The following is a 24,761-nucleotide window of genomic DNA, read 5'->3' on the forward strand; positions in this document are numbered from 1 at the left end:
TGGCTTTAAAAACATGGGTGTTGTGGTTAAACTTTAAGCTGTTGAACTCTGTTCAAAAGTCAGTTTATAAAATGCCTCATCAAAACAGGTGGGGCTGTTCCTCAAGCTGCTGCTGAACTTTAACAGAGGTTGAGGTTCAGATTGGAGAATTAAAATGGCAAATGACTGAAAGTATGACTCCATTCTGTTCAGCAAAACAGCAACACTGATGTGGTCTCTCCCATGTGGGGAAGACAGCATTTAGTGTGGTAAGTAACAGTATGCTAAGCTTGGAATATAGAGTGACTTAGTGTGTGCTTGGTGCCTAGATGATGGCGAATGGGTACTGTGTGCTGAGGGTGATCAAAGCCTGAACCAGATGGCACAGTCCCATCAGACAAGCTTGAAGGGGAGTTGGAGACTTTGGTGGCACCTTGGTGAATGTAGCAAAAATGGCTGAGAATGAGCTGTTGATTGGAGAAGGTGAGGACATGGGGAGCCTAATGAGCCTGGGAGCAATTTAGTGAGGAAAGAATTTAGGAAATGAGAGAGACACAGGGGCAATCATAGTAGGGGTTATCCTCTTTGTGAAATTATCAGCCTGACTAGCTCCTGCATTCTATCCTCTGCAAGTTGTTCAAAACTTTGCTACCTACATCCTATGTTCCCTCTAATTTCACTGGTCACTGTGAGGACCTCCAGAGGTCTGTGCACATCAGCACTGGTGAAACTAGAACAGAATGGATCAGGCTGACACATTACTGTTCCCTTGAGTCATGCTAAACTTGTTCAATTTCACCCCTTCAAATAAACTACTTTTTTTGTTTGCTGTCTAGGCTAGCAATTATTACTCATCCCTCTTTTCCTAGAGGACAGTTCAGAGTCAATTACATTGCTGTGGGTCTGGTGTCACATGTAGGCCAGACCAAGATAGGATAGCAGATACCTTGTCTAAAGGATATGAAAGAACCAGGTAGGCTTTTTCTGACATTTTGAAGTGGTCATCATTAGACTCTTAATTCCAGAATTTAAAAAAAAAATTCAATTCTATTTGCCTTGGCAGGATTAGAAGAACCTGGATCACTGGATTAATAGTTCACTGATAAAACCATGATGCCAACATCTTCCCCTGTAATTTTGGTAGCTCTTGGTTAAATAACATGTCGAATTTTCAGATTCTCATTTGGATTTGGAAATCCCTCCATGTTAGCCCCCTCCAGTCTCTCTGGTCTCCTTCAGCCTCCCATCTTTCTAGAATCAGCAGAGTCATATGTTCAACTACCAAGAGTTCACTCTCTATCGCTCTTTTAAGATGCATATTAAAACCTACCTTTGACCAAGCTTTTGTTCATGTTTCCTTATATGGCTCGGTGTCAGATATTGTTTTTATAATGCTTCCACAAAATACCTTGGGGTACCTCCAATATGTCAAAGGTTGTAAATAAAATTTTGTTTTTTGGCAGCTGCACTGATTGTAGAAGGTGACATCAGCTGATAAAATGAGATTGAGAAACTGAGGGAATAGAATAAACTGCCTTTCGGGAAACTGAGTGGGTGGAAGTGTAAGCAAGGTAGCTGAGGGAATGACTTGTTTTTAGAGTAATTAAATCTGGTAATTTATAGGCTCACAGAGATATTAAGGAGACAAAAATGTCTACATAATGCCTTGCATTGTTTAGAATTTGTATTGTTGTAAACAATGCACCATTTCAGGGAAGTAAATTTGATATGGCTGATGTGCCCTGTGATCAACTGCTAATGCCATCTGACATGATTGATCTAGCTAACTTACAATTTATTAGGAAATGGACAATAGGCATAGACTTATCAATAGTGTCTACATTCTGAGAACAAATACATTAACCTTCACTGTTTTCTTTAATAACTTGTATGTCTTATAATTCCATCTTTGTTCATCTGCTTCATTTCAGAATGTTGTTATTTTCCAACATTTTCCCATCAATTAGTCTTCCATAACAATGATCTGCCTCTTTGCAATGTTCCCCTTGTGTTCATCCTGATGATATGAGTTGCACAGAATCAAGATAGGTTTAAGAAAACCCAAACTGTTGATACTATTTTGAATTTGAGAATTTTGAAATTTGTTAGTTAGAGCCCAATGGGGTAAGAAGGCTGAGTTTGCAGTAGTGAGTTAATCTGACTACTGCCAGTTTTTGTAGATCTGCCTTTCAGTTTTTCACCTGGGCTTGCATTGTAGTCTGACTTGAATCATGATGAAAGAAGTCTGTGAATTTTGTTGAAATATAAACTGTTTTTTGTTTAACTGTTGAAAGAGCTCCATTGTGATCTTTCTGTTGACTCCCCTCATGCTCACTCAGCTCCCCTTGTTCATGAGACCTATTACTTGCTCCTCCAATCCATTTCCCCCTAAGTTACTGACTATCCAGATCCTGGCCTGGGCCATGTTTTTTGATATTGCAACTGCTCTCTCCCTGTCTTTTAATTTGCTGAGGAGCTGGTATGAAAGTTGAGGCTTGGTGTAAATTGGCTATGATCTTCTTGAAAGATAGGACAGACTAAAGGGGCTGAATGTCCTTTTTATACTTTGATTTCTTTGTTCTATCACTTTTCTGGTCCCCAGCACATAGTCTGCTGCCTAACCACCAAACCCATCCTTCTCTCTGGGAGCTGTCTGAAGCTGAACTGGAATATTCACAGCCTTGATTTCTTGCAGAGAATCCAATGAGCTTCCAACCCCTCTGTCAGTCCATCTATTTATTTAAAAGCCGTCTCTTCGACCAACTCTCTGTTACCCTTTCTAATTTCTACTTTTTCTGATTTTGGTGTATTTTCAAATTACTTCTGTGAATGGTCATGCAATATTTTTGAAGTTTAAGGTGTCATGTAAATGGTGTTGTCTAGTAGCCATAGAAACACCAATGCGAATTACAATTTTTACGTGGATTTTAGTTTGTTAATAGAATTTTCTGGGTGGTTTGCAGGATGCTAGACATAGTAATGTCATATTACTGGAGCAAATGGACGAATGATCATTATCATATTTCCACCTAGCCTTAACTTAGCATTGTTTTCCTTCTTATGTGTGCTTAGAACAGCTTTGCAATTTACAGAATATATTTCCATAACTCGGTTCTGGCTATAGTTACAAGCTGGACCGTTTTATTAATAGGAATTGCTATCTTGCAATGAGCACAGATTTTTTTTCACTGTGTGTGGATTTTAGTGCATAAACAAAGTATTGAATGTCTTATTTTGCAAGAGATTTTATCGTGGCCTCAGGTTGTTTTTGTTCCTTTTTATCTACTGCTATAAATGTTCTCTGACAGAGTAGAGGCAATTATTTGTCTTATGTATTGGTTTCACAGGGCGAAGCAGATGTTACTTACGTTTCAGTCCAGCCCTAGCAACAGAATCAACCAATTGTGTGCCAGCCCTTCTATTATTCATCCCTGAAGGAATCGGATATTGTTTAACCTGGTCTCTGCTGGTGCCAGATTACCCTTTTGATGTTTAAATGATCTAGCCTAAACCTAAGGAGTATAAAGGGGTTTTTTGTTTAAAAGTAAATGATAGAAACCGGAAACAAAAACCGAAGATGTTGGCAATGTATAGAGACAAAAAAAAACCACGTCGTCATTTAATGATTTGAGTAATTTTTCAGTTTCAGTACTGAAGATGATTTAATGCCTTAGAAAAAAAAGGGAAGGTGTATTTTAGAATAAAACTAAATAAAAGAAAAGGCAAATAGCTAAGATACTGATGAGCTATTCTCATTTTGAGGGTAGATGGTGGGTTTTGGGTGTGGGTATTCATTGTTGATGTGCAATTGGAGAATCAATGACCTGGAGACTCCAATCTCAACTGAAATGTTTTGGAAACAGGAACAGGCTTGCTCAGTAAATAACAAATCTATTTTCCATTCTCTCCTGTTGGCTAGAAGGTAGGAGACAGAAGGTGGTAGGGGAGGGTTGCTTTTCGGACTGGAGGGCTGTGACCCGCGGTGCGCCACAAGGATCGATGCAGGGTCCGTGCTTTTTGTCATTTTATACAAATAATTTTGATGTGAATACAGCAAATTTGCTGAGACTCTAAAATTGGTGCTGTAGCGGACAGCGCAGAAGGTTACCTTGATGCAACGCGTCCTTGATCAGATGGGCAAATGGGCCAAGGTCTGGTAGATGGAGTTTAATCTGGATAAATGTGAGGTGCTATGTTTTGGTAGGGCAGGACTTGTACATATTAATGCTAAAGTCCTGAGGAGTGTCACTGAACAAACAGACCATCGAATGCAGATTTGGAGTTCCTTGAAGGCAGAATCACAGGAAGATAGGGTAGTGAAAAAGGCATTTGGTATGTTTACCTTTGTTGCTCAGTGCATTGAGTACAGGAGTTGGGAAGTCATTTTGCAGCTGTACAGGATATTGGTTAGGCTACTTCTGGAATATTATGTTCAGTTCTGGCCTCCCTGCTACAGGAAAGATGTTGTTAAACTTGAGAGGGTGCCGAAAAGATTTACAAAAATGTTACCAAGGTTGGAGGGTTTGAGCAATAGGGAGAGGCTGAATAGGTGGTGGTTATTTTACCTGGAGTGTTGAAGGCTGAGGAGTGACCTTATAGTGGTTTATAAAATCATGAGGGGCATGAATAGGGTGAATAGTAAAGGTCTTTTTACCAGGGTAGGGGAGTCTAAAACTAGAGGGCATAGGTTTAAGGTGAGAGGGGAAAAGTTCCTTTTAAATCTAAGGGGCAACTATTTCATGCAGAGGGTGGTGCATATAAGGAATGACCTGCCAGAGGAAGTGGTGGAGGCTGGTACAATTACAACATTTAAAAGGCATTTGCATGGGTACATGAATAGAAGGGTTTAGAGGGATATGGGACAAATGCTTGCAAATGGGATTGATTACTTTTAGAATATCTGGTCGGCATGGATGTCTTGGACTGAATGGTCTGTTTCTGTGGTGTACATCTGACTGTCAGAATTTTTTGCAGTTGAGGGGTTGGGACATTACACATCTTTTTTTTCAAGTAATTTTGAGCCCTGAAGTTATAAAATTGAGTTGAGACTGAGACTGCAAAGTACTCTGGAGAAAGATGGGTTAATATTTATTAGAGCTGCAAGGCAATGATTTATTGGGTAGGAAAATGGACAAGACAATGTGGGAATGGGAGGTAGTGTTTAAGTGACAAGCCACAGTGATATCCGTGTAATGGCTTTTACTTGCTTTCTGCTCTTTCATCTCAGCAGTTTCTGTATCTGATGGGTTACCTTCTGCTACCCATATCATTCCATGGCCATTACGCCATTTTCCTTCTATCCGTGCGCATGAATCAATGCTCTCTGTAGTTTACAAGTTTGTAACCCCCTCTTCCCTTCCTTAGTTACAGTCCTGCTTGGCCTCCTGCACTGTGCCACCAAGTGTGACACAAGGTTCATGAACCATGTATTTTCTCTCCGACAGGAGAGCAAAATAATTGTTCCTTTGTTCTATAATGTCTTTCCATTCCTTTACTGAAATTATCTTTTTAGATTAATAATTTCATGCTTCGCTGTTAAGGAAGTAACTGGTCATTGAACTCGCTAATTTTTGTTGTGACTGGAGGATCTGTTTTTATTTCCACCTGTCCTGCTTTCCACCTCTACCAAAATTTCAGAGATCCTTTCTAAAGAACAGTTCTAACCAGCTCATGGTTGACTGATTTGTATAATCGCAGCACTTTCTGTTGGTATTAAATTCTAACTGGAAAGGTTTATAAATATTTAAGTGCCATTGATTGGTGTCTTCTGTTTTGGAAATAATTTTCTTCCTGTCTTTTGAGAAAACTGGCTCATTTGGGGATATAGATCCACAGACATAAGTCACTTCCATTAATTCACCTGAGTTCAGTATTTCTTCTTGTTTCTTCATTGAGTTGGAAAACCAGTTACTCATAGAGGTGGTTGAAACTTGTGCTCTTGCCAATCTGTGCAGCATTCCATTTGCAACCTTGGTCATAATTATATACAATAAGGCTGCAGCTTGTCCTGGACCTTTTTTTAAAAAAAAAACTGCCTCCCATTCTCCAACCAGCACTGCTTCTCTGGTTAATTTTGCACATGAAATTATTAAAAGTAATTTCAGTAAAGGACAAAGGAACAATGATTTTGTCCAGAATTCTGTCCTGTCCTGATCCAAATCAAATATTGCTGCATCACAAAAGCAGCTACTATAGTTGCCATTGGAAAATCTGATTTGTGTGTGCTGATTAGAAATATTGCACTTCACTACATTGCATCCTACCACTGTTATTTGTCAAATGTTTGCAGGAACAATACCTTGTTTTTCTTTTCGACAGGTCGTCTATTATTGACTCACAAGAACTTGTCTGACTTTGCACGTAAACATCTTTGCTCCAAAACACGTTCCTCTTGACACAAACTTAATGACACGCAGGAAAAGCTTTGTTAATGAGGGCCTCTTGTGGCCCCCTATCTCTGAGCCAGGCTATTTTTGGCCTCCTTTATCTGAGGAAGGATGTTCTTCTGTGTGTTCCCTCCTCATCCAGGTTTATCAGACTCATTCCTGGGATAGCAGGACTGACTTATTAAGGGAAACTGGGTTGTTGACGTTTACTTTCACTGGAACTAAGCAGAACAAGGGAGGATCTCCATAGAAATCTAACCAGACTAAACCAGATAAATACAAGAAGGATGTTTCCGATGACCAGGGAGTCCAGGACTAGAGGTAGTGGTCTAGACTAAGAAGACAGGATAGACCATGAAGAGAAACTTCTCCACCTGGAGAGTGGTGAACCTGTGGAATTCTCTGCCATAGAAGGTTTTTGAGACCAAATCATTGAATGTTTTCAAGAAGGAGTTAGATATAGATTTTTTTCATTTATGTTTGAGTACAGGAATACTGTAGAACAAATGAAAAGCGTACAATGTCACTAGTTAGATATAGTAATAGAGTCATAGAGATGTACAGCATGGAAACTGACCTTTCAGTCCAACTCGTCCATGCCTACCAAATATCCTAACCTAATCTAATCCCATTTGCCAGCATTTAGCCCATATCCCTGTAATCCTTCCTATTCATATACCCATCTAGATGCCTTTGAAATGCTGTAATTGTACCAGTCTCCTCCACTTCATCTGGCAGCTCATTCCACGCACTCACCACCCTCTGTGAAAAGGTTGCTTCTTCGGTCTCTTTTATATCTTTCCCCTCTCACTCTAAACCTATACCCTCTAGTTCTGGACTTCCCCACCCCAGGGAAAATACCTTGTCCATTTATCTTATCCATGCCCCTCATGATTTTATAGACCACTATAAGGTCACCCCTCAGCCTCCGACGCTCCAGGGAAAACAGCCCCAGCCTGTTCAGCCTCTTCCTGTAGCTAAAATCCTCCAACCCTGGCAACATCCTTGTAAATCTTTTCTGAACCCATTCAAGTTTCACAACATCTTTCCGAAAGGAAGGAGACCAGAATTGCACACAATATTCCGAAAGTGGCCTAACCAATGTCTTGTACAGCTGCAATATGAACTCCCAACTCCTGTACTCAATACTCTGACTAATAAAGGAAAGCATACCAAACACCACCTTCACTATCTTATCTACCTGCAACTCTACTTTCAAGGAACTATGAACCTACACTCCAAAGTTTGTTTGTTCAGCAACACTCCCTAGGACCTTACCATTAAGTGTATAAGTCCTGCTCTGATTTGCTTTTCTAAAATGCAGCACCTCGCATTCATCTAAATTAAACTCCATCTGCCACTCCTCAGCCCATTGGCCCATTTGATCAAGATCCTGTTGTACTCTGAGGTAACTTTTTTTTTTTCACTGTTCACTATACCTCTGATTTTGGTGTCCTCTGCAAACTTACTAACTATACTTCCCATGTTCACATCCAAAGCATTTATATAAATGATAAAAAGCAGTGGATGCAGCATTGATCCTTGTGACACACCACTGGTCACAGGCCTGCAGTCTGAAAAACACCTCCCTCCCCTCTACCCCCCCACTACCACCCTCTGTCTTCTATCTTCAAGCCAGTTCTGTATCCAAATCGCTAGTTCTTCCTGTATTCCACATGATCTAACCTTGCTAACCAGTCTCCCTGAGTAGTTGGGGATTAAGCAATCAAAGGATATGGGGACAAAGCAGGAATAGGGAATTGAGTTGGATGATTGGATGTGATCATATTGAATGAGACAGCAGACTCAAACGGCTGAACGGTGGCCTCCTATTTTGAGTTTCTAGATGTCCGTGTTCTAGCACCACCTAACCCAGAGGTGTGTTGTAATGTGCCCAAACAGATTTGATTTAAAATAACTACCAAGACTCTGCTGTAGAGCTTGTGATGAATCTAAAGTCAATTTGTTTAGCTACTAGAAACACTTCTTTTCCAGAGTTCGATAGATTCAGGATCAGTTCCTGCGGATTGAAAGGTGGCTAATGTTGTACTACTTTTTAAGAAAGCAGGAAATTTATAGACCAGTTAGTCTGACCTCCATGGAAGGAAAGATGCTGGATTATAAAGGATGAAATTATGACACATCTGGATAGTAGTAACAAGATAGGTCAGAGTCAGCATGGATTTATGAAGGGAAATCATGCTTGACTAATCTTCTGGAATTTTTGAGGATGTAACTGAAGATGGACAAGGGAGATCCAGTAGATGATCTCCCTCGTCCATCTTCAGTTACATCCTCAAAAAATTCCAGAAGATTAGTCAAGCGTGATTTCCCTTCATAAATCCATGCTGACTCTGGACCTGGACTTTCAGAAAGCTTTTGATAAAGTCTCACATAGGAGGTTAGTGAGCAAAATTAGGGCGCATGGTATTGGGGGCAAAGTACTAACTTGGATTGAAAGTTGGTTGGCTGATAGGAAACAAAGTAGTGATAAACGGCTCCATTTTGGAATGGCAGGCAGTGACCAGTGGGGTACCGCAGGGATCAGTGCTCGGACCGCAGCTTTTTACAATCTATATTAATCATATAGAAGATGATATTAGTAATAACATTAGCAAATTTGCTGATGATACTAAGCTGGGTGGCAGGATGAAATGTGAGGAGGATGTTAGGAGGTTACAGGGTGACCTGGACAAGTTAGGTGAGTGGGCAGATGCATGGCAGATACATTTATCCACATTAAACGGCATGGTTAATCCACTTTGGTGGCAAGAACAGATTGGTGGAAAGCAGATTACTACCTAAAATGGAATCAATTTAGGTAAAGGGGCAGTACAAAGAGATCTGGGTGTTTTTGTACACCAGTCAATGAAGGTAAACATGCAGGTACAGCAGGTAGTGAAGAAGGCTAATAGCATGCTGGCCTTCATAACAAGAGGGATTGAGTATAGAAGCAAAGAGGTTCTTCTGCAGCTATACAGGGCCCTGGTGAGACCACACCTGGAGTACTGTGTGCAGTTCTGGTCTCCAAATTTGAGGAAAGACATTCTGGTTATTGAGGAAGTACAGCATAGGTTCATGAGGTCAATTCCTGGAATGGCGGGACTACCTTACGCTGAAAGACTGGAGCGACTAGGCTTGTATACCCTTGAGTTTAGAAGACTGAGAGGGGATCTGATTGAGACATATAAGATTATTAAAGGATTGGACACTCTCTGGAGTAGGAAACATGTTTCAGCTGAAAGGTGAGTGCCGCACCAGAGGACACAGCTTAAAAATATGGGGTAGACCATTTAGGACAAAAATGAGGAGAAACTTCTTCACCCAGAGAGTGGTGTCTGTGTGGAATGCTGTGCCCCAGAGGGCAGTGGTGGCCCAGTCTCTGGATTCATTTAAGAAAGAGTTGGATAGAGCTCTCAAGGATAGTGGAATCCAGGGTATGGAGATAAGGCAGGAACAGGATACTGATTAAGGATGATCAGCCATGATCATATTGAATGGTGGTGCAGGCTCAAAGGGCAGAATGGCTTACTCCTGCACCTATTGTCTATTTAGACCATGTAGACCTACTTAGTGACTGGCATTATTGAATGTCACCAGCAGTGCACAGCCAGTATATTGAATACAGCTTTCAAGGAATAGCTCAGTCATCCTTTTAACTGGAAGCTTTTTTTAAAAGAAGTTGTTTAACTAACTTAAACCTTAATTTTTGCATCAATGCCTCACAGTCCAACTGTAATATTGTATTTTAAAAAGCCCAAGAGTTTTTTATATTCACAGTATGTGGCTGTTGAAGGCTAGGCCCATATTAATGGCCTATCCATAATTGTCCTGGAGAAGGCAGTGGTGAGCTGCCTTTTTGAAATGCTGCTGTCTTGGGTACGCCCACAGTGCTGTTAGGAAGGAAGGTATAGGATCTTGACCTAGCAACAGTGAGGTTACTGCGCTACATTTTCAAAGTCAGGATGGAGAAAGGCTTGGAACAGAATGTTCAGGTGGTAATGTACCCATGTATCTGTTGCCCTTGTCCTAGGTGGTAGAGATAGTGGGTTTGGACAGTGCTGTTGCAGGAACCTTGATGTGAGTTCCTGCAGTGAATTTTGTAGATGGTACACACTGTTGTCATTATGCAGTTGTAGTGAATGGACTAAGTATTGAAGGTACAAAAATCAAAATTGTTGGTCAAGTTCATCAGGTCTGGCAGCATCTGTGGAGAGAAAGAGTTAACCTTCCTCAGTCTCGAATGTGCTGAGTCAAATTAGGAGACATTTTGTGTCCTGGAGGGTGTCCTCCTGAGTGTTTTTGGAGCTGGTCCCATCCAGGCAAGTGCAGTGTGTTCTATCACATTCCTGACTTGTGCCTTGCAGATAATGGATAGGCTGTGGGGAGTTACATGATGAGTTACTAGCATCTGTCGTGCCCTTGTTGTCACTGTGTATTTTCATGGCTGGCTCAGTACGGTGTAGTGGAGGCAGATACAATATCGCTTTCAAAGGAGAAATGGGATCCATTTCGGATTTTAAAAATTGCTTTATAGGGAATGGTGAGGTAGGGATCTGATTGCTCTTGCAGAAAACCATGTTTAGATTAAAAATTTACTTCATGTAAGGAGTTTATTCCATGATTCCACCATTGGCCAATTTACCCATCCTTTTTGTTTGATTCGGAATCTGTCTAAAGGTGCTTATTGAGTGGATCGTGCATAAAACTGCAGATGCTATCCTGCCTTCCTACTAATGCTAAAATTGTGTGAGAATTAGCCCTCCTACATGGATTCAAAGACTCACTACTTCCTCTCTGTCCCATATAAATAGAATGAAACTCCCACCACTCTGAAAAACCTTCAGGTCCTTGCATGCACAAATTATTTTCCTGTTCTTTACCTTCACCATAACTTCCTGCTTAAAGAGGCAGTCTCATAAAAAAAATCTCTAAATTTTCTCAAGCTAGATTTAGGAACAAGGACATCCCATGATATCCTATTTAAAACTGGAATTCTGTTCCTTTTCTGCAGTAATGTTTTTTGTGCCACATATTTGACCAATAACTAGTTTCCAGCACGAAACCCCCAATTCATCAACTTAACTGATGCATAATATAGCTGAGCTGAATTACTGACCACTGCCTGTAGTAGAACTGAAAATGAGCAGAGTGGTAATGCAAATCATTGAGGAAGTACCTCTGGCTTTATGCATTGACATAAAAGGAAACTGATTACAGTCAGCAGATGGTAAATTTAAATTTATTTATTTTAGAAAATTACGTTGTGCAAGTACATCTTTGACTCTACGACTGTCTTGCAACTATGCTAATGTTTTACATTCTGTTAAATAAGTAATGTTTAAAATTTCTGCAAACAATTATATTTAAAAATCTACAAATCCATGGTGTCAGCTTTGCAGTACCAGTTATGATCCTTTTTTAAAGGGAAAGGCTGGTAGGTGTAGGGGATGCTGGATGACTAGAGAAATTGAGGTTTTGGTGAAGAAAAATACAGAAGTAGATGTCAGGTATAGACGGCAGTTTTGAATCAATCCGTCGAATATAAAGGCAGTAGGAGTATACATAAGAGGGAAATCAGGAGGGCAAAAAAGGAATATGAGATAATTTTACTTGCCAAAAGCGAAGGAGAATCCAAAGGGTTTTTTTAATAAATACATTGACAAAAGGGTAACTAGGGAGAGAATATGGCCCCTCAAAGATCAGCAAGACAGCCTATGAGTGGAGATGGGGGAAGATAATAAACAAGTATTTTGCATCCGTGTTTACTGTGGAGAAGGACATGGAAGGTATAGAATGTGGGGAAATAGATGGTGACATTTTGAAAAATCTCCATACTATAGAGGAGGAGGAGGAGGAGGTGCTGTATGTCTTGAAATGCATAGAAGTGGATAAATCTCCAGGATCCGGTCAGATGTACCCTGGAACTCTGTGGGAAACTAGGAAAGTGATTGCTAGGCCCTTTTATTGAGATATTTGTATCACAGGTGATATGCCAGAAGACTGGAGGTTGACTAATGTGGTGCCACTATTTAAGAAAGGTGGTAAGGAAAAGCCAGGGAACTATAGACTGGTGAGTCTGGTGGTAGGTAAGCTGTTGGAGGGAATCTGGAGGGACCGGATTTAGACATATTTAGAAAGGCGAGGACTGATTAGGGATAGTCAGCATGGCTTTGTGCTTGGGAAATCATGTCTCACTAATTTGATTGAGTTCTTTTGTAAAAGTAACAAAGATTCAGGGCAGTTCAGCAGAAATGATCTCTATGGACTTCAGTAAGGAGTTCAACAAGGTTTCTTATGGGAGACTGGTTGGTTAGCAAGGTTAGATCTCATGGAATACAGGGAGAACTAGCCATTTGGATACAGAACTGGCTTGAAGGTACAAGACAGAGTGTGGTGGTGGAGGGTTGCTGGAGGCCTGTGACCAATGGTGTGCCACAAGGATCAGTGCTGTATCCACTACTTTTCATCATTTATATAAATGATTTTGCATGTGAACATAATTGTATTTACTAAGTTTGCAGGTGACACCAAAATTGGAGGTGTAGTGGACAGTGAAGAAGATTACCTCATAGTACAACAGGATCTTGATCAGATGGGCCAATGGGCTGAGGAGTGGCAGATGGAGTTTAGTTTAGATAAATGTGAGGTGCTGCATTTTGGAAAAGCAAATCAGAGCAGGACTTCTACACTTAATGGTAAGGCCCTAGGGAGTGTTGCTGAACAAAGAGCCCTTGGAGTGCAGGTTCATAGTTTCTTGAAAGTGGAGTCGCAGGTAGATAGAATAGTGAAGAAGGCATTTGGTATGCTTTCCTTTATTGGTCAGAGTACTGAGTACAGGAGTTGGAAGATCATGTTGCGGCTCTACAGGACATTGATTAGGCCACTTTTGGAATATTGCGTGCAATTCTGGTCTTCCTATGAAGGATGTTGTGAAACTTGAAAGGGTTCAGAAAAGATTTACAAAGAAGTTGCCAGGGTTGGAGGATTTGAGCTACAGGGAGAGGCTGAACAGGCTGGGGCTGTTTTTCCTCAGTGTTGGAGGCTGAGGGGTGACCTTATAGGGGTGTATAAAATCATGAGGAGCATGGATAGACTAAATAGAAAAGGTCCTTTTCCCTGGGGTGGGAAAGTCCAGAACTAGAAGGGATAGGTTTAGAGTGAGAGGGGAAAGATATAAAAGGGACCTAAGGGGCAACTTTTTCATGCAGAGAGTAATTAATGTATGGAATGAACTGCCAGAGGATGTGGAGGCGGCTGATCCAATTACATTATTTCAAAGGCATCTAGATGCATATATGAATAGAAAGGATTTGGAGGGATATGGACCAAATGCTAGCAAATCGGACTAGTTGAATTTGGGATATCTGGTTGGCACGGCTGAGTTGGACTGAAGGGTTTGTTTCCCTGCTGTATGTCTCTCTGATTCTAATTGCATCCTCCACCTTGTTCCTAATGATGGGATAGGTGTGATTTCAGTGTTTGGCAGCATCTTTGGAGAGAAGACGGAGTTGGGGTGGGGTTGGGTTGGGTTGGAGAGGAGTAAATGATAGACGAAAATGGAATAGAGAGAGAGAGAAGCAGTTGGGCAGAGAAAGGAATGGGTAAGGTTCAGCCTGAGGTAATTAGTTTTGAAGCAGAAAATGAGATGCTGTCTTCCAGCTTGCCCATCCCGAGACAGTGACGTTGGCCAGGGAACACCGTGTGTTGAAGTGGGGCCTCTGTAACCTTCAGGATTCACCATTTGAGCTCATTAATCTCTCTCTGCCTGTCTCCCTCTCTCTGTCTTCCAGCTCTATCTCCATCTATCATTTACTCTTACATATCAGTTCTGAAGAAGGATCACTGGACCCAAAACATCATTAGAACAAGTCAACATGGATTTATTAAGGGGAAGTCGTGCCTGACAAACCTGTTGGAATTCTTTGAAGAGGTGACAAGTAGGTTAGACCAGGGAAACCCAGTGGATGTGGTCTACCTAGACTTCCAAAAGGCCTTTGATAAGGTGCCACACGGGAGGCTGCTGAGCAAGGTGCAGGCCCATGGTGTTCGAGGTGAGCTACTGGTATGGATTGAGTATTGGCTGTCTGATAGAAGGTAGAGAGTTGGGATAAAAGGTTCTTTTTTGGAATGACAGCTGGTGACAAGTGGTGTCCCACAGGGTCCAGTGTTGGAGCTGCAGCTGTTCACATTATATATTAATGGTCTGGGGGCATTCTAGCGAAGTTTGCCGATTTGATAGAAAGTTAGGTGGACAGGCAGGTAGTACTGAAGAAGTGGGGAGGCTGCAGAAGGATCTAGACAGTTTGGGAGAGTGGTCCAGGAAATGGCTGATGGAATTCAATGTGAGCAAATGCGAGGTATTGCACTTTGGAAAAAAGAATACAAGCATGGGCTACTTTCTAAGCGGTGAGAAAATTTGTAAAGCCAAAGTACAAAGGGATCTGGGAGTGCTAGTTGAGGTTTCTCTAAAGCTAAACGTGCAGGTTGAGTCCGTGATTAAGAAAGCGAATGCAATGTTGTCATTTATCTCAAGAGGGTTGGAATATAAAAGCACTGTTGTGCTACTGAGACTTTATAAAGCTCTGGTTAGGCCCCATATGGAGTACTGTGTCCAGTTTTGGTCCCCACACCTCAGGAAGGACATACTGGCACTGGAGCGTGTCCAGCGGAGATTCACATTGATGATCCCTGGAATGGTAGGTCTAACGTACGAGGAACGGCTGAGGATCCTGGGATTGTATTCATTGGCATTTAGAAGATTAAGGGGAGATCTAATAGAAACTTACAAGATAATACATGGCTTGAAAAGGGTGGACGCTAGGAAATTGTTTCCATTAGGCGAGAAGACTAGGACCCATGGACACAGCCTTAGAATTAGAGGGGGTCAATTCAGAACAGAAATGCGGAGACATTTCTTCAGCCAGAGAGTGGTGGGCCTGTGGAATTCATTGCCGCAGAGTGCCGTGGAGGCTGGGACGCTAAATGTCTTCAAGGCAGAGATTATTAAATTCTTGATGTCATAAGGAATTAAGGGCTACGGGGAGAATGCGGGTAAGTGGAGTTGAAATGCCCATCAGCCATGATTAAATGGCGAAGTGGACTTGATTGGCCGAATGGCCTTACTTCCACTCCTATGTCTTAAGGTCTTATTAACTCTGCTTTCTCTCCACAAATACTGTCAAACCTGCTGAGCTTTTCCAGCAATTTCTGTTTTTCTGATCTCCATGTTGACAGATTTCGAGCTTCCTGCTTTCCTAGCTAGCATCCAATAAAATCTAGTCAAATTCAATAGCTGTACAAATCAGTTGCAAACAAAGTTTTAGCACCTTTTGTGTTAGTCAAGATATTGTGCTTGTTTTCATGTGAAGAAGGTAGATTTTGCAGACAAGATTGCAGAGCCCCTGAGAAAAGATTCTTTAATCTTCTGCCAGGATAACAACTACACAGTTGTTCTGAATTGTTTTTAAAAATCTACCCTGATTTTAATCCTTTTTCGCACCATCTTTAACTGGAAAGCCTTTGAATTGTGGAACAGATAAAAACATCATGGCTGCTAGTTTTTTGGACTGAAGTGGGAAATTTGCTGGCCTGACCCTGAGTTTAATAATCAGACCACTTTTTTTTTGGATGTACATTGATTTTAATAGCACACTCCACTCCTAAGTTTTGAAAATCTGGCAGGTGATGTTAAACTCCCATGTAACTGTAATCCTTTACTCCTGGAAGCATTCTGGTACATGTGAAACTGTCACATAAGTGTGCATTTGGATAGACAATGCATGTTAAATGGTACAATTTTAAAGGAGATGTAAAAACATAAACCTGGGATTGTTTGTGTACAAATCTTCAAAGTGTTAGGACAGTTTGACAAAGTCTCTGACCCTGGCTGTTTAAAAATTGATTCCTACACAAAAGGGGCTAATGAGTGAATCCCCTTTTTGGTCTCCAATCAGTCCTAGTCCTCCTTTCATGATTGATGCACTTATGGAAGATTTTAAGATTTTTCTTTGCTTTTTATATATATAATCCCTCATTTGCTTTTCATATTTGTTACATCATTGCCTTCTGAAACTTTTATTCATCTTAGGTTGAAAATAGAATTTAAAACCAACACCTCTGGTGAGCATACCTTATTTTTTTAACTTCATCTCCCATCCAAATGTTGTTCAGAAAGCTGTTTCCCCAGGTAGGTTTTTCCCCTTTTTTTTTGACAGAATATACCCTATCTTTGATTTATAGTGTTGCTGGAAAAGCGCAGCAGGTTAGACAGCATCCGAGGAGCAGGGAAAATCGACGTTTCGGGCAATCTTCTCATTCCTGATGAAAGGCTTTTGCCCGAAATGTCAATTTTTCCTGCTCCTCGGATGCTGCCTGACCTGCTGTGCTTTTCCAGCACCACTCTAATCTTGACTCCTAATTGCCAGCATCTGCAGTACCCACTTCTGCCTATACCCTATCTATGCCCAAACCATCTTCAATTTGGAGGTACCTGTTGTTTAGATACTGCTTTTCACATCAACCTCCAGTTCAATTCTGTTCTTGTCTCATTGACGTTAACTCTACCTGTTGATTATTCTTCCTTTAGGTTCACCAATGTCATTTTCTATCGTCTACATAAACGTTATGATACACTCTCTCAATCACTCTCCTAAATGATTCCCCATTGTTGGGAGGCATGGAAGAGATTTACCAGAACGTATGCAGGAGTGAAGGATCACAGTTACATGGTAGTCTGAAGAAGCTGGAGCTGCTGTGCTTAGAGCAGAGTTAGTATGCAAGTGATTAAGGAGGCATTTGGAGTTATGTTTTTTGCAAGGGTGTTTTAAAGTTGTATGTGATAGAAATGAATTTTTCAGAAGGGAATTGGATAAATGCAAAGGAGGCAAAAAGTTGCAAGGAAATGGGAAAAGAGGCAGGAAGTGCAACTGGCTGAATTGCTGTTGAAACAGCTGGCACACATTAATGGGTTAAATGGCCTCCTGTGCTCCATTATTCTAGATGTGTTTTTTTTAATCAATCTGTTCAGTTGTGATGTGAACCATCTCTAGAGCAGGTGTGACTTGAACCGGGCCCTTCCAGCTCAAGGACACTATCATTTGTGCCACAACAGCACCCAGTAAAGCCATCTATGCTATCCCAGAGCAGGACCTAGACAAGTTTGTGCTGACTGATGTAGATTTTGTTTTGATCAATACGTTCAGATATGTTACAACATAGGTCTGGGGCAAGTGGGACTTGAACCTGGGTATACTCCATCGTTCTGTGCTGATGAATGTTAGTTGCAGTTACCAATAAAAACATAATTAGCTTAACTTAATGAGCAGTAATGTGGATTCAAAAGGCTCAGTGGTATTAAATTTTACAGTTTGTTATTGCAAACCTTTTGCTAATTCATTTGAAATTGTATTTTGCTAATCTCTAAATTCTAAATTTGAAAAAAGGAAATGGTCAATTGTAATTTTCTTTATTCACTCATGGGATCTGGACATTGCTGGATGTACCAACATTTATTGCCTTTCCCTAGCTGCCCATTAGAGGGTGGTAGTGAGCTGCCACCTTGAACCACTGCAATCCATGTGCTGTCAGTAGACCCACAATGCCTTTGGGGAGGAAATTTCAGGATTTTGTCCTGAGAAAAAATGGCTGATAGGATCTAAATAATGTGTATGCTTATCAGATAAGATCAAATTGCCAAAGGCAAAAAACAATTTTTTCAAAAAAATCCTAATAGTAAAAGGGAACTTGCAAATTTTTGAGACGAAGTGTAGCTCAAGTTGAGGTTCAGGTTGTAAGTTTGCTCGCGGAACTGGCAAGTTTGTGTTCAGGCATTTCACCACTATGCTAGGTAACATTATCAGTGAGCCTCCAGTGAAGTGCTGGTATTCTGTCCTGTTTTCCAGATAAACACAGTCCTCTGATTCTTAAATAACAAACTCAAACAAGTAGACCCAACACACCCAGAAACTCGAGCCACACTACCATACATCTCTGAGATGACTATCGGACTACTCTGACCCCTTGGCATTATGGTAGCCCACAAACCTACCAACACACTGAAGCAGCTACTTATGTACCCAAAAGACCCTATACCAATAACTAGCAAAATGAGTGCTGTGTACAAAATATACCATGCAAGTACTGTAACAAACACGACTTCAGACAGACAGAAAACTAGGTACCAGGATACACAAACAGCAACTAGCCACCAAAAGACATGACCCACTATCACTAATATCCTTACACACAGATGAAGGGCACCACTTCAACTGGGACAACACATCCATCCTAGGACAACTAAACAGACATGCACGGGGAATTCCTAGAGGCCCTGGCATTCAAACCAGAACTCCATCAAAAAACACATCAATTTGGACCCCATTTACCAACCTCTGAGAAAAAGAACTAGAAAAGATATCACCCACCTTAACAAATCAAGACACAAATAGAAAGTTGGACAGAACGCCAGCGCTTCACCGGAGACTCACTGATGTTACCTTACATGGTGACAAAACCTCTGAAAACAAACCTGTCAGCTCAACAAGCAAACTTATAACCAGAACTTGCAACTTTTACAATTCTGTTCTCTAAAAGTAATCTTGGTTGAAAGATTCTTGGGCTGTTCACATTTGCTAAGTGTACTGATCTTTGTTCAGAAGGGAAGCACGTTAAAGTATTGTAATGGTTTATAGTTGATTTACTAACTACCTGCCTTCATTATGAATGCACCTTATACATCTGCAGTTTTTTTGTCTCTACACTTCTGCACTCAAAGGCAGCCAATGAGATTACACTTGCAGCAGGAGTATTTTTAAGGGCTAGTAATGATGGAGTCATCAGGCAGACACTCGCACTCTCTCTCTGTCTCAATCTTCTCTCTCATGCATGCACACATGGTTGCCAATTTAGAATTCAGAGTTAGGGCCATGAAGAGTTTGGATTGAGAGATCTGCTCATATGAAACTGCAGTCAAGATGCAGTATTAACAATTTAGTTCAAATGTATCTCCTTACTTTTTTATCTTGGCTGGTATCCTTAATTTTGTCTGTTCATGGGTATGTGCCAAGAATTGAGGTACCTGATAAGTCCATAAGATGTAACAAATCTTTCTTTCTCAACATCTCAAAAAATAAGTTTGGCAGACTTGTCTTGAATGCCATAACAATTTCTATTTATATTGCTATAGAAGTGGTTTCACACACAGGTTTTTAGACATTGTTCTTTCCAATACGAAAGTTAAATCATGTCTTCCCAAAATCACTCTGGATTATAGTAGCAATTCCTTTTGATCCTAGGTGAGGAATTAATTTCCCCTATCATTGTGTAATCATCACAGATTGGTAAACAGAGTATAGAAACTGAACAGTTGTATTGTTTATTCACAGGCTTGGGCAGAGTGCATTTGTCTTCTTGATCACTATATTGCACTCCCTGACCTTTCTCGTCACTCACTGCTAAATCGTACCATTTCTGAAAATGGTTGGCTTCAAACCCACAGATGTTCCTCCCACAGCCTCGGTAAAATTTATTGGTGCTGGAACAGCCGCTTGCATCGCTGACCTGTTCACCTTCCCTTTGGACACTGCTAAAGTCAGATTACAGGTAAGTTCCAAGCAATGTACAATGTAAGTATGTGGCTTAGACCAGCATCAACATTGGCATACCACCTGACTTGATCTGATACATTGTTGCGAATTCTTCACTTTCAACCTTCGCTGTAACATTTTCAATAACTTTTTAAAATGTACCAAAAGCACTGAACATTTCTTGGCAATAATGCTAGATTGTTTTGCACAGTTCCAGCATCTCTAAGAACGCGTGGGCTTTATTTGGTACAGATTTGAGAACAATTTTAATGCCCATTTTTCTGCACTTACACTGTTAAAGCTATCGTCTGAGTCTCCGATTGTGTGCCATCATACGGGACCCGTTATTAGCAATGCAAATGTAGGGATTTGATCCTGAATGCTGATCTCCCACAAGTAAATGCCAGTACTATCTAACTTGTATCCATCTACATATGTTAACAATTGGAAATGTCACTCTAGTAGCTGCTGATCTTTTTGTTTGTTTGGTGTTTAGTGCTTGTGCTACATTGCCCACTTTGGCCTCACTTATTAACAATGAGATTAAATTTTGAGACTTTCTGCTTCTCAAACATCTACTCACAATATTTCCATATATGTAATTTTTTTACGAATAGCAGTTTACAAGTATCAAGCTGGAAATACCCTGTGATGACCGAGTGCTGGATCTGGGATGCCTAAGTGTTAGACTAGTCTACATGTGAGTTGGGCTGACCCCAAATCTCACAAAGCGCCTGTTCATCCGATTTTTGTCCTGCACAGATTCAAGGAGAATTGAAGTCTGATGCAGAAATGGCCACCGTAAAGTATAGAGGTGTCTTTGGCACCATAACTACAATGGTCAAGACTGAGGGACCAAGAAGTCTCTACAGTGGTCTAGTAGCTGGTCTCCAACGTCAGATGAGTTTTGCTTCAGTGCGCATCGGACTTTATGATTCTGTGAAACAGTTTTATACCAAAGGATCTGAACGTAAGTATGGTTTATAATTTAACTAGCAAAATGTCATACCTTTGAGTTGCTTACACCACTTAATAATGTGAGAATGTCTGATTCTCCAGATAGGGCAGTGTTTTGGATTCTTTTCCATCTAATTTTAATGAACTTAACTATGCCAGAGGATACACATTGAGGGCTTCTAATTTGATTTAGGGGTGATTTAGATCAAAATGTATTTGTGACTGTAATGTCAAACCAGTCTGGGAAAGATTAGGTATTGAGCAACCTACAGTTTTCTGAACCAATTTTAGGTTGCACAGGGCTGATTTATTTTGACTTTTTTAAAAAAATATTTTTTTTTTCCTTTTAAAAAGACATTGGAAGCTAAACTTTGGTGAAGCTAGTTGATTAACCTCCAGGTTAAAAATAGCTTGCCGATAATGCAAAGTTAGGTGGAAATGAAAGCTGTGAAGTGGACACCAGCTACAAACTTATATAGACAGGGTAAGTGAATGGTCAGTAAAATGACAGATAGAATATAATGTGGGCAGGCTGTGATGAGATTGTTCATTTTGGTCATAAAAAAAGAAAAGGGGAATATTTTTAAAAGGTATGAAACTTATAAATGTTCAGAAATACTTGGCTGTGCTCGTACAGGGAAATAACAAGGTTAGCAGGGACAACGACTGATTAAGCAGCCAAATGGTATATTGGCCTTGAGTGCATGGGAGTACAGGAGTTTTGCTGTACTTGTGTAGGGCTTTGGTGCAACCACATCCTGGTGTACTTGTGTCATTTGGGTCTTCAATATGTAAAGGAGGATGTACTTTGGAGTAGTCCAGCAGACATTTTATTTGATTCGTCCCTGGAATGAGAGGATTGTCACATTGAGAGTGTGTGAGAGAGAGAGAGAGAGCGCAAATTGGGCCTATCCCTGGAATTTGGAAGAATTGGAGATTGATCCAATTGAAATATATGTGAGACTGAAGGGGCTAAACAAGACACTCTGAACATGTTTTCCTTCATTCTAGAACATGGGGACACATCCTCTGAATAAGAGGGTGATCATTTACGATTGAGATGAAAAGTTTATGTAACTGTTTGTGAATCTTTGCCTATACAAAATTGTTGTGAATCCTACATTGGTCGATATTGGCTTTAAATATTTTCACCAATTTTTGGTCTGAGTAGAGGGATAAAAGAGTGGGCAGGAAAGTGGGTTGAAGCTTAATATCAGCCACAATCACACTGGCGGTTGGACAACCTCCACAGGAATCATCCCTATTTCTTGTGGTTCAGCAAAGTCAAGCAGCAGCATCAGCCCACTGACACCAGCTTTTGTCCATAATTGGAAATAGTGATCAGACAACAGTTAGTTGAGTGGATGCAAATTATAAGGAAACCTGAAGATTAAGCAATGTTTTGGTATCTCCATTTGGTCTTCATTCAAACACCACACACAGGTTTTGTTGTCCTCCATTTGGATCATTTTTCAAAATCGGGCAAATTCAAAAACAAAATATTCACTTTTCAGTTTAGCTGATTTAAAATAAAATTGGTCATGCAGACTATTTTTCACCACTGGTTGAATTATTTTAGATGTTGGTGTTGGAAGCCGCCTACTTGCTGGTTGTACCACAGGAGCCATGGCTGTGGCCTTTGCCCAACCAACTGATGTGGTGAAAGTAAGATTTCAAGCACAAGCAAATCTGTCCAGTTCAAACAGAAGATATAATGGCACCATTGAAGCTTATAAAACCATCGCCAAGGAAGAAGGTGTTCGGGGATTATGGAAAGGTATGTGCCTTGCAGTTATAATTCTATTTTGGAACAAATTGTAATTGCCAATATGTTACCTTTCTCAGTTAACTGGAAATCTGTTGACTACTTCTTTCCGCTGTCTTCAGGGAGTATTTGTTTAACAGTAGGGAGATGGTGGTATGGTTATAATGTCACTAGACTAGTATTCGAAAGGTATAGATTAATACTTGGAGGACACTGGTTCAAATCCCATCATCACGGCTGGTGAAGTTTTAAATGTAGTTAATAGAATTTGGACTAAAATACTCTTCTCTGCAATGGTAACCAGAAAAACATCTGGAAGGAAATTTGCCCATTTTTTTACTTTCATCAGGTTTGTGTGACTGCATACAAATGTAAATGTGGTTGACTCCTAGCTGCTCTCTGAAATGGCCTGGCAAGCAACTCCATTCAGTGGAAATGAAAGATGGCCTTGACAGCAATGTCCACATCCCATGAAAAGTTCAGAAACTAGGAACTGTGTATTCGTCCCTGCTTCCCAGGTCTGCCATTGGGACTGAATCTGGAATAGCTGACAGCAGGAAAAGGGAGGCTTTGGAAGAGGCTGACAATTAACAGGAACAAGCTGCCTCTAGGAGCGCCTTCCCTTTTTAACAAGCGAGCCCTATCTGCAAACTTTTCTTTATTCTGTGATAAGCTTGTTGGTAAAGCCAGTATTTGTTGCCTATTCCTGAGTGGAACGTTAGGTCATTTCTAAAAGCACTTAAGAATCTCCAACATGGCTGTGGGTCTGGAGTCAAATGTAGGCCAGACTGGATAAGGACAGCACATTTCCTCCTCTTTAAAGGGCATTGGTGAAATGGTGGGGTTTTTAAAGACAGTTTGTTAATTGCGAAACTACCACCAAATCTGATACAATGAATTCCTAATTAATTGAATTTAAATGCCATCAGCTCCCCTGGTGAGATTTGTAACCATGTTATTGAGCATTTGCTTAGCATACTGAATGACTAGTCAATAGGCATATTTACTGCTATGTCATTATCATTCCCCCATTTATTCTATTTATTGATTTTAAAAAGTTAATGCTTAAAATGTGGCTCGTGTTTGTGTCAGGGAAATCTTGCCTCTGACTGGCCCTCCAACCTACCACAGGGATGTATCAAGCTGGGCGCTGTCTTCAGCAGATCATTTGGATAGGTCCAGAGTAGCTTCAACAGGTGCTTTTAGAGGGTAGGTAGGTGTCTGCACCTACTCACTCCCTTTCCAAAGCATCTATGAAAGTACACTAGCAGCAGGAGCATGCCTGCAAGCTGTTTGAAAATTCTGCTCTATTCTGCATTACTTCAGGTTACCATGAAGGTCCTGCCTTCTCACCTTTTGCCACTTGCCTGAGGTGTGGTGACCATCGGGTAAACCAGTTCTCTCTGCCTAATGATTCTCTGGGACTTTGACTTTTTTTTATGCAGCAGAAATGACAAACCTGTACTCTATTTCTCAAACTGGAATTGCATATTTTTATCAATTTGGATTGGCAAGTTGATATTGGCACCATTTTACATGAGAAACTTTAGTTAAATGTGGCTGACAATAAAAGAAATAATGAGAAGAATAACTTCTATCAGTTTTCTACAACGGGATCTTGATCAGATGGGCCAATGGGCTGAGAAGTGGCAGATGGAGTTTAATTCAGATAAATGCAAGGTGCTGCATTTTGGGAAAGCAAATCTTAGCAGGACTTATACACCTTAATGGTAAGGTCCTAGGGGGTGTTGCTGAACAAAGAGACCTTGGAGTGCAGGTTCATAGTTCCTTGAAAGTGAACTCACAGGTAGATAGGATAGTGAAGAAGGCGTTTAGTATGGTTTCCTTTATCGATCAGAGTATTGAGTACAGGAGTTGGGAGGTCATGTTGTGACTGTACAGGACATTGGTTAGGCCACTGTTGGAATATTGTGTGCAATTCTGGTCTCCTTCCTGTCTGAAAGATGTTGGGAAATTTGAAAGGGTTCAGAAAGGATTTACAAGGATGTTGCCAGGGTTGGAGGATTTGAGCTACAGGGGAGAGGCTGAACAGGCTGGGGCTGTTTTCCCTGGAGCATCAGAGGCTGA

The 24,761-nt window shown here is 40.7% G+C and overlaps 1 protein-coding gene across 1 annotated transcript in view; it reads left to right on the forward strand.

Annotated features, from left to right (window-relative positions):
- LOC140481218 (dicarboxylate carrier UCP2-like) overlaps positions 1 to 24,761 on the forward strand; it is a 32,861-nt gene that overhangs the window by 1,794 nt on the left and 6,306 nt on the right. The window contains exons 3-5 of the mRNA XM_072577066.1: positions 19,751 to 19,967; positions 20,714 to 20,921; positions 22,488 to 22,685. Of these exons, the coding sequence (XP_072433167.1) occupies positions 19,842 to 19,967; positions 20,714 to 20,921; positions 22,488 to 22,685 (532 nt within the window). The 5' untranslated portion in view covers positions 19,751 to 19,841. The remainder of the gene's footprint in view (positions 1 to 19,750; positions 19,968 to 20,713; positions 20,922 to 22,487; positions 22,686 to 24,761) is intronic.

The sequence above is a fragment of the Chiloscyllium punctatum genome, chromosome 9, assembly GCF_047496795.1.
Source record: "Chiloscyllium punctatum isolate Juve2018m chromosome 9, sChiPun1.3, whole genome shotgun sequence".
Lineage (NCBI taxonomy): Eukaryota > Metazoa > Chordata > Chondrichthyes > Orectolobiformes > Hemiscylliidae > Chiloscyllium > Chiloscyllium punctatum.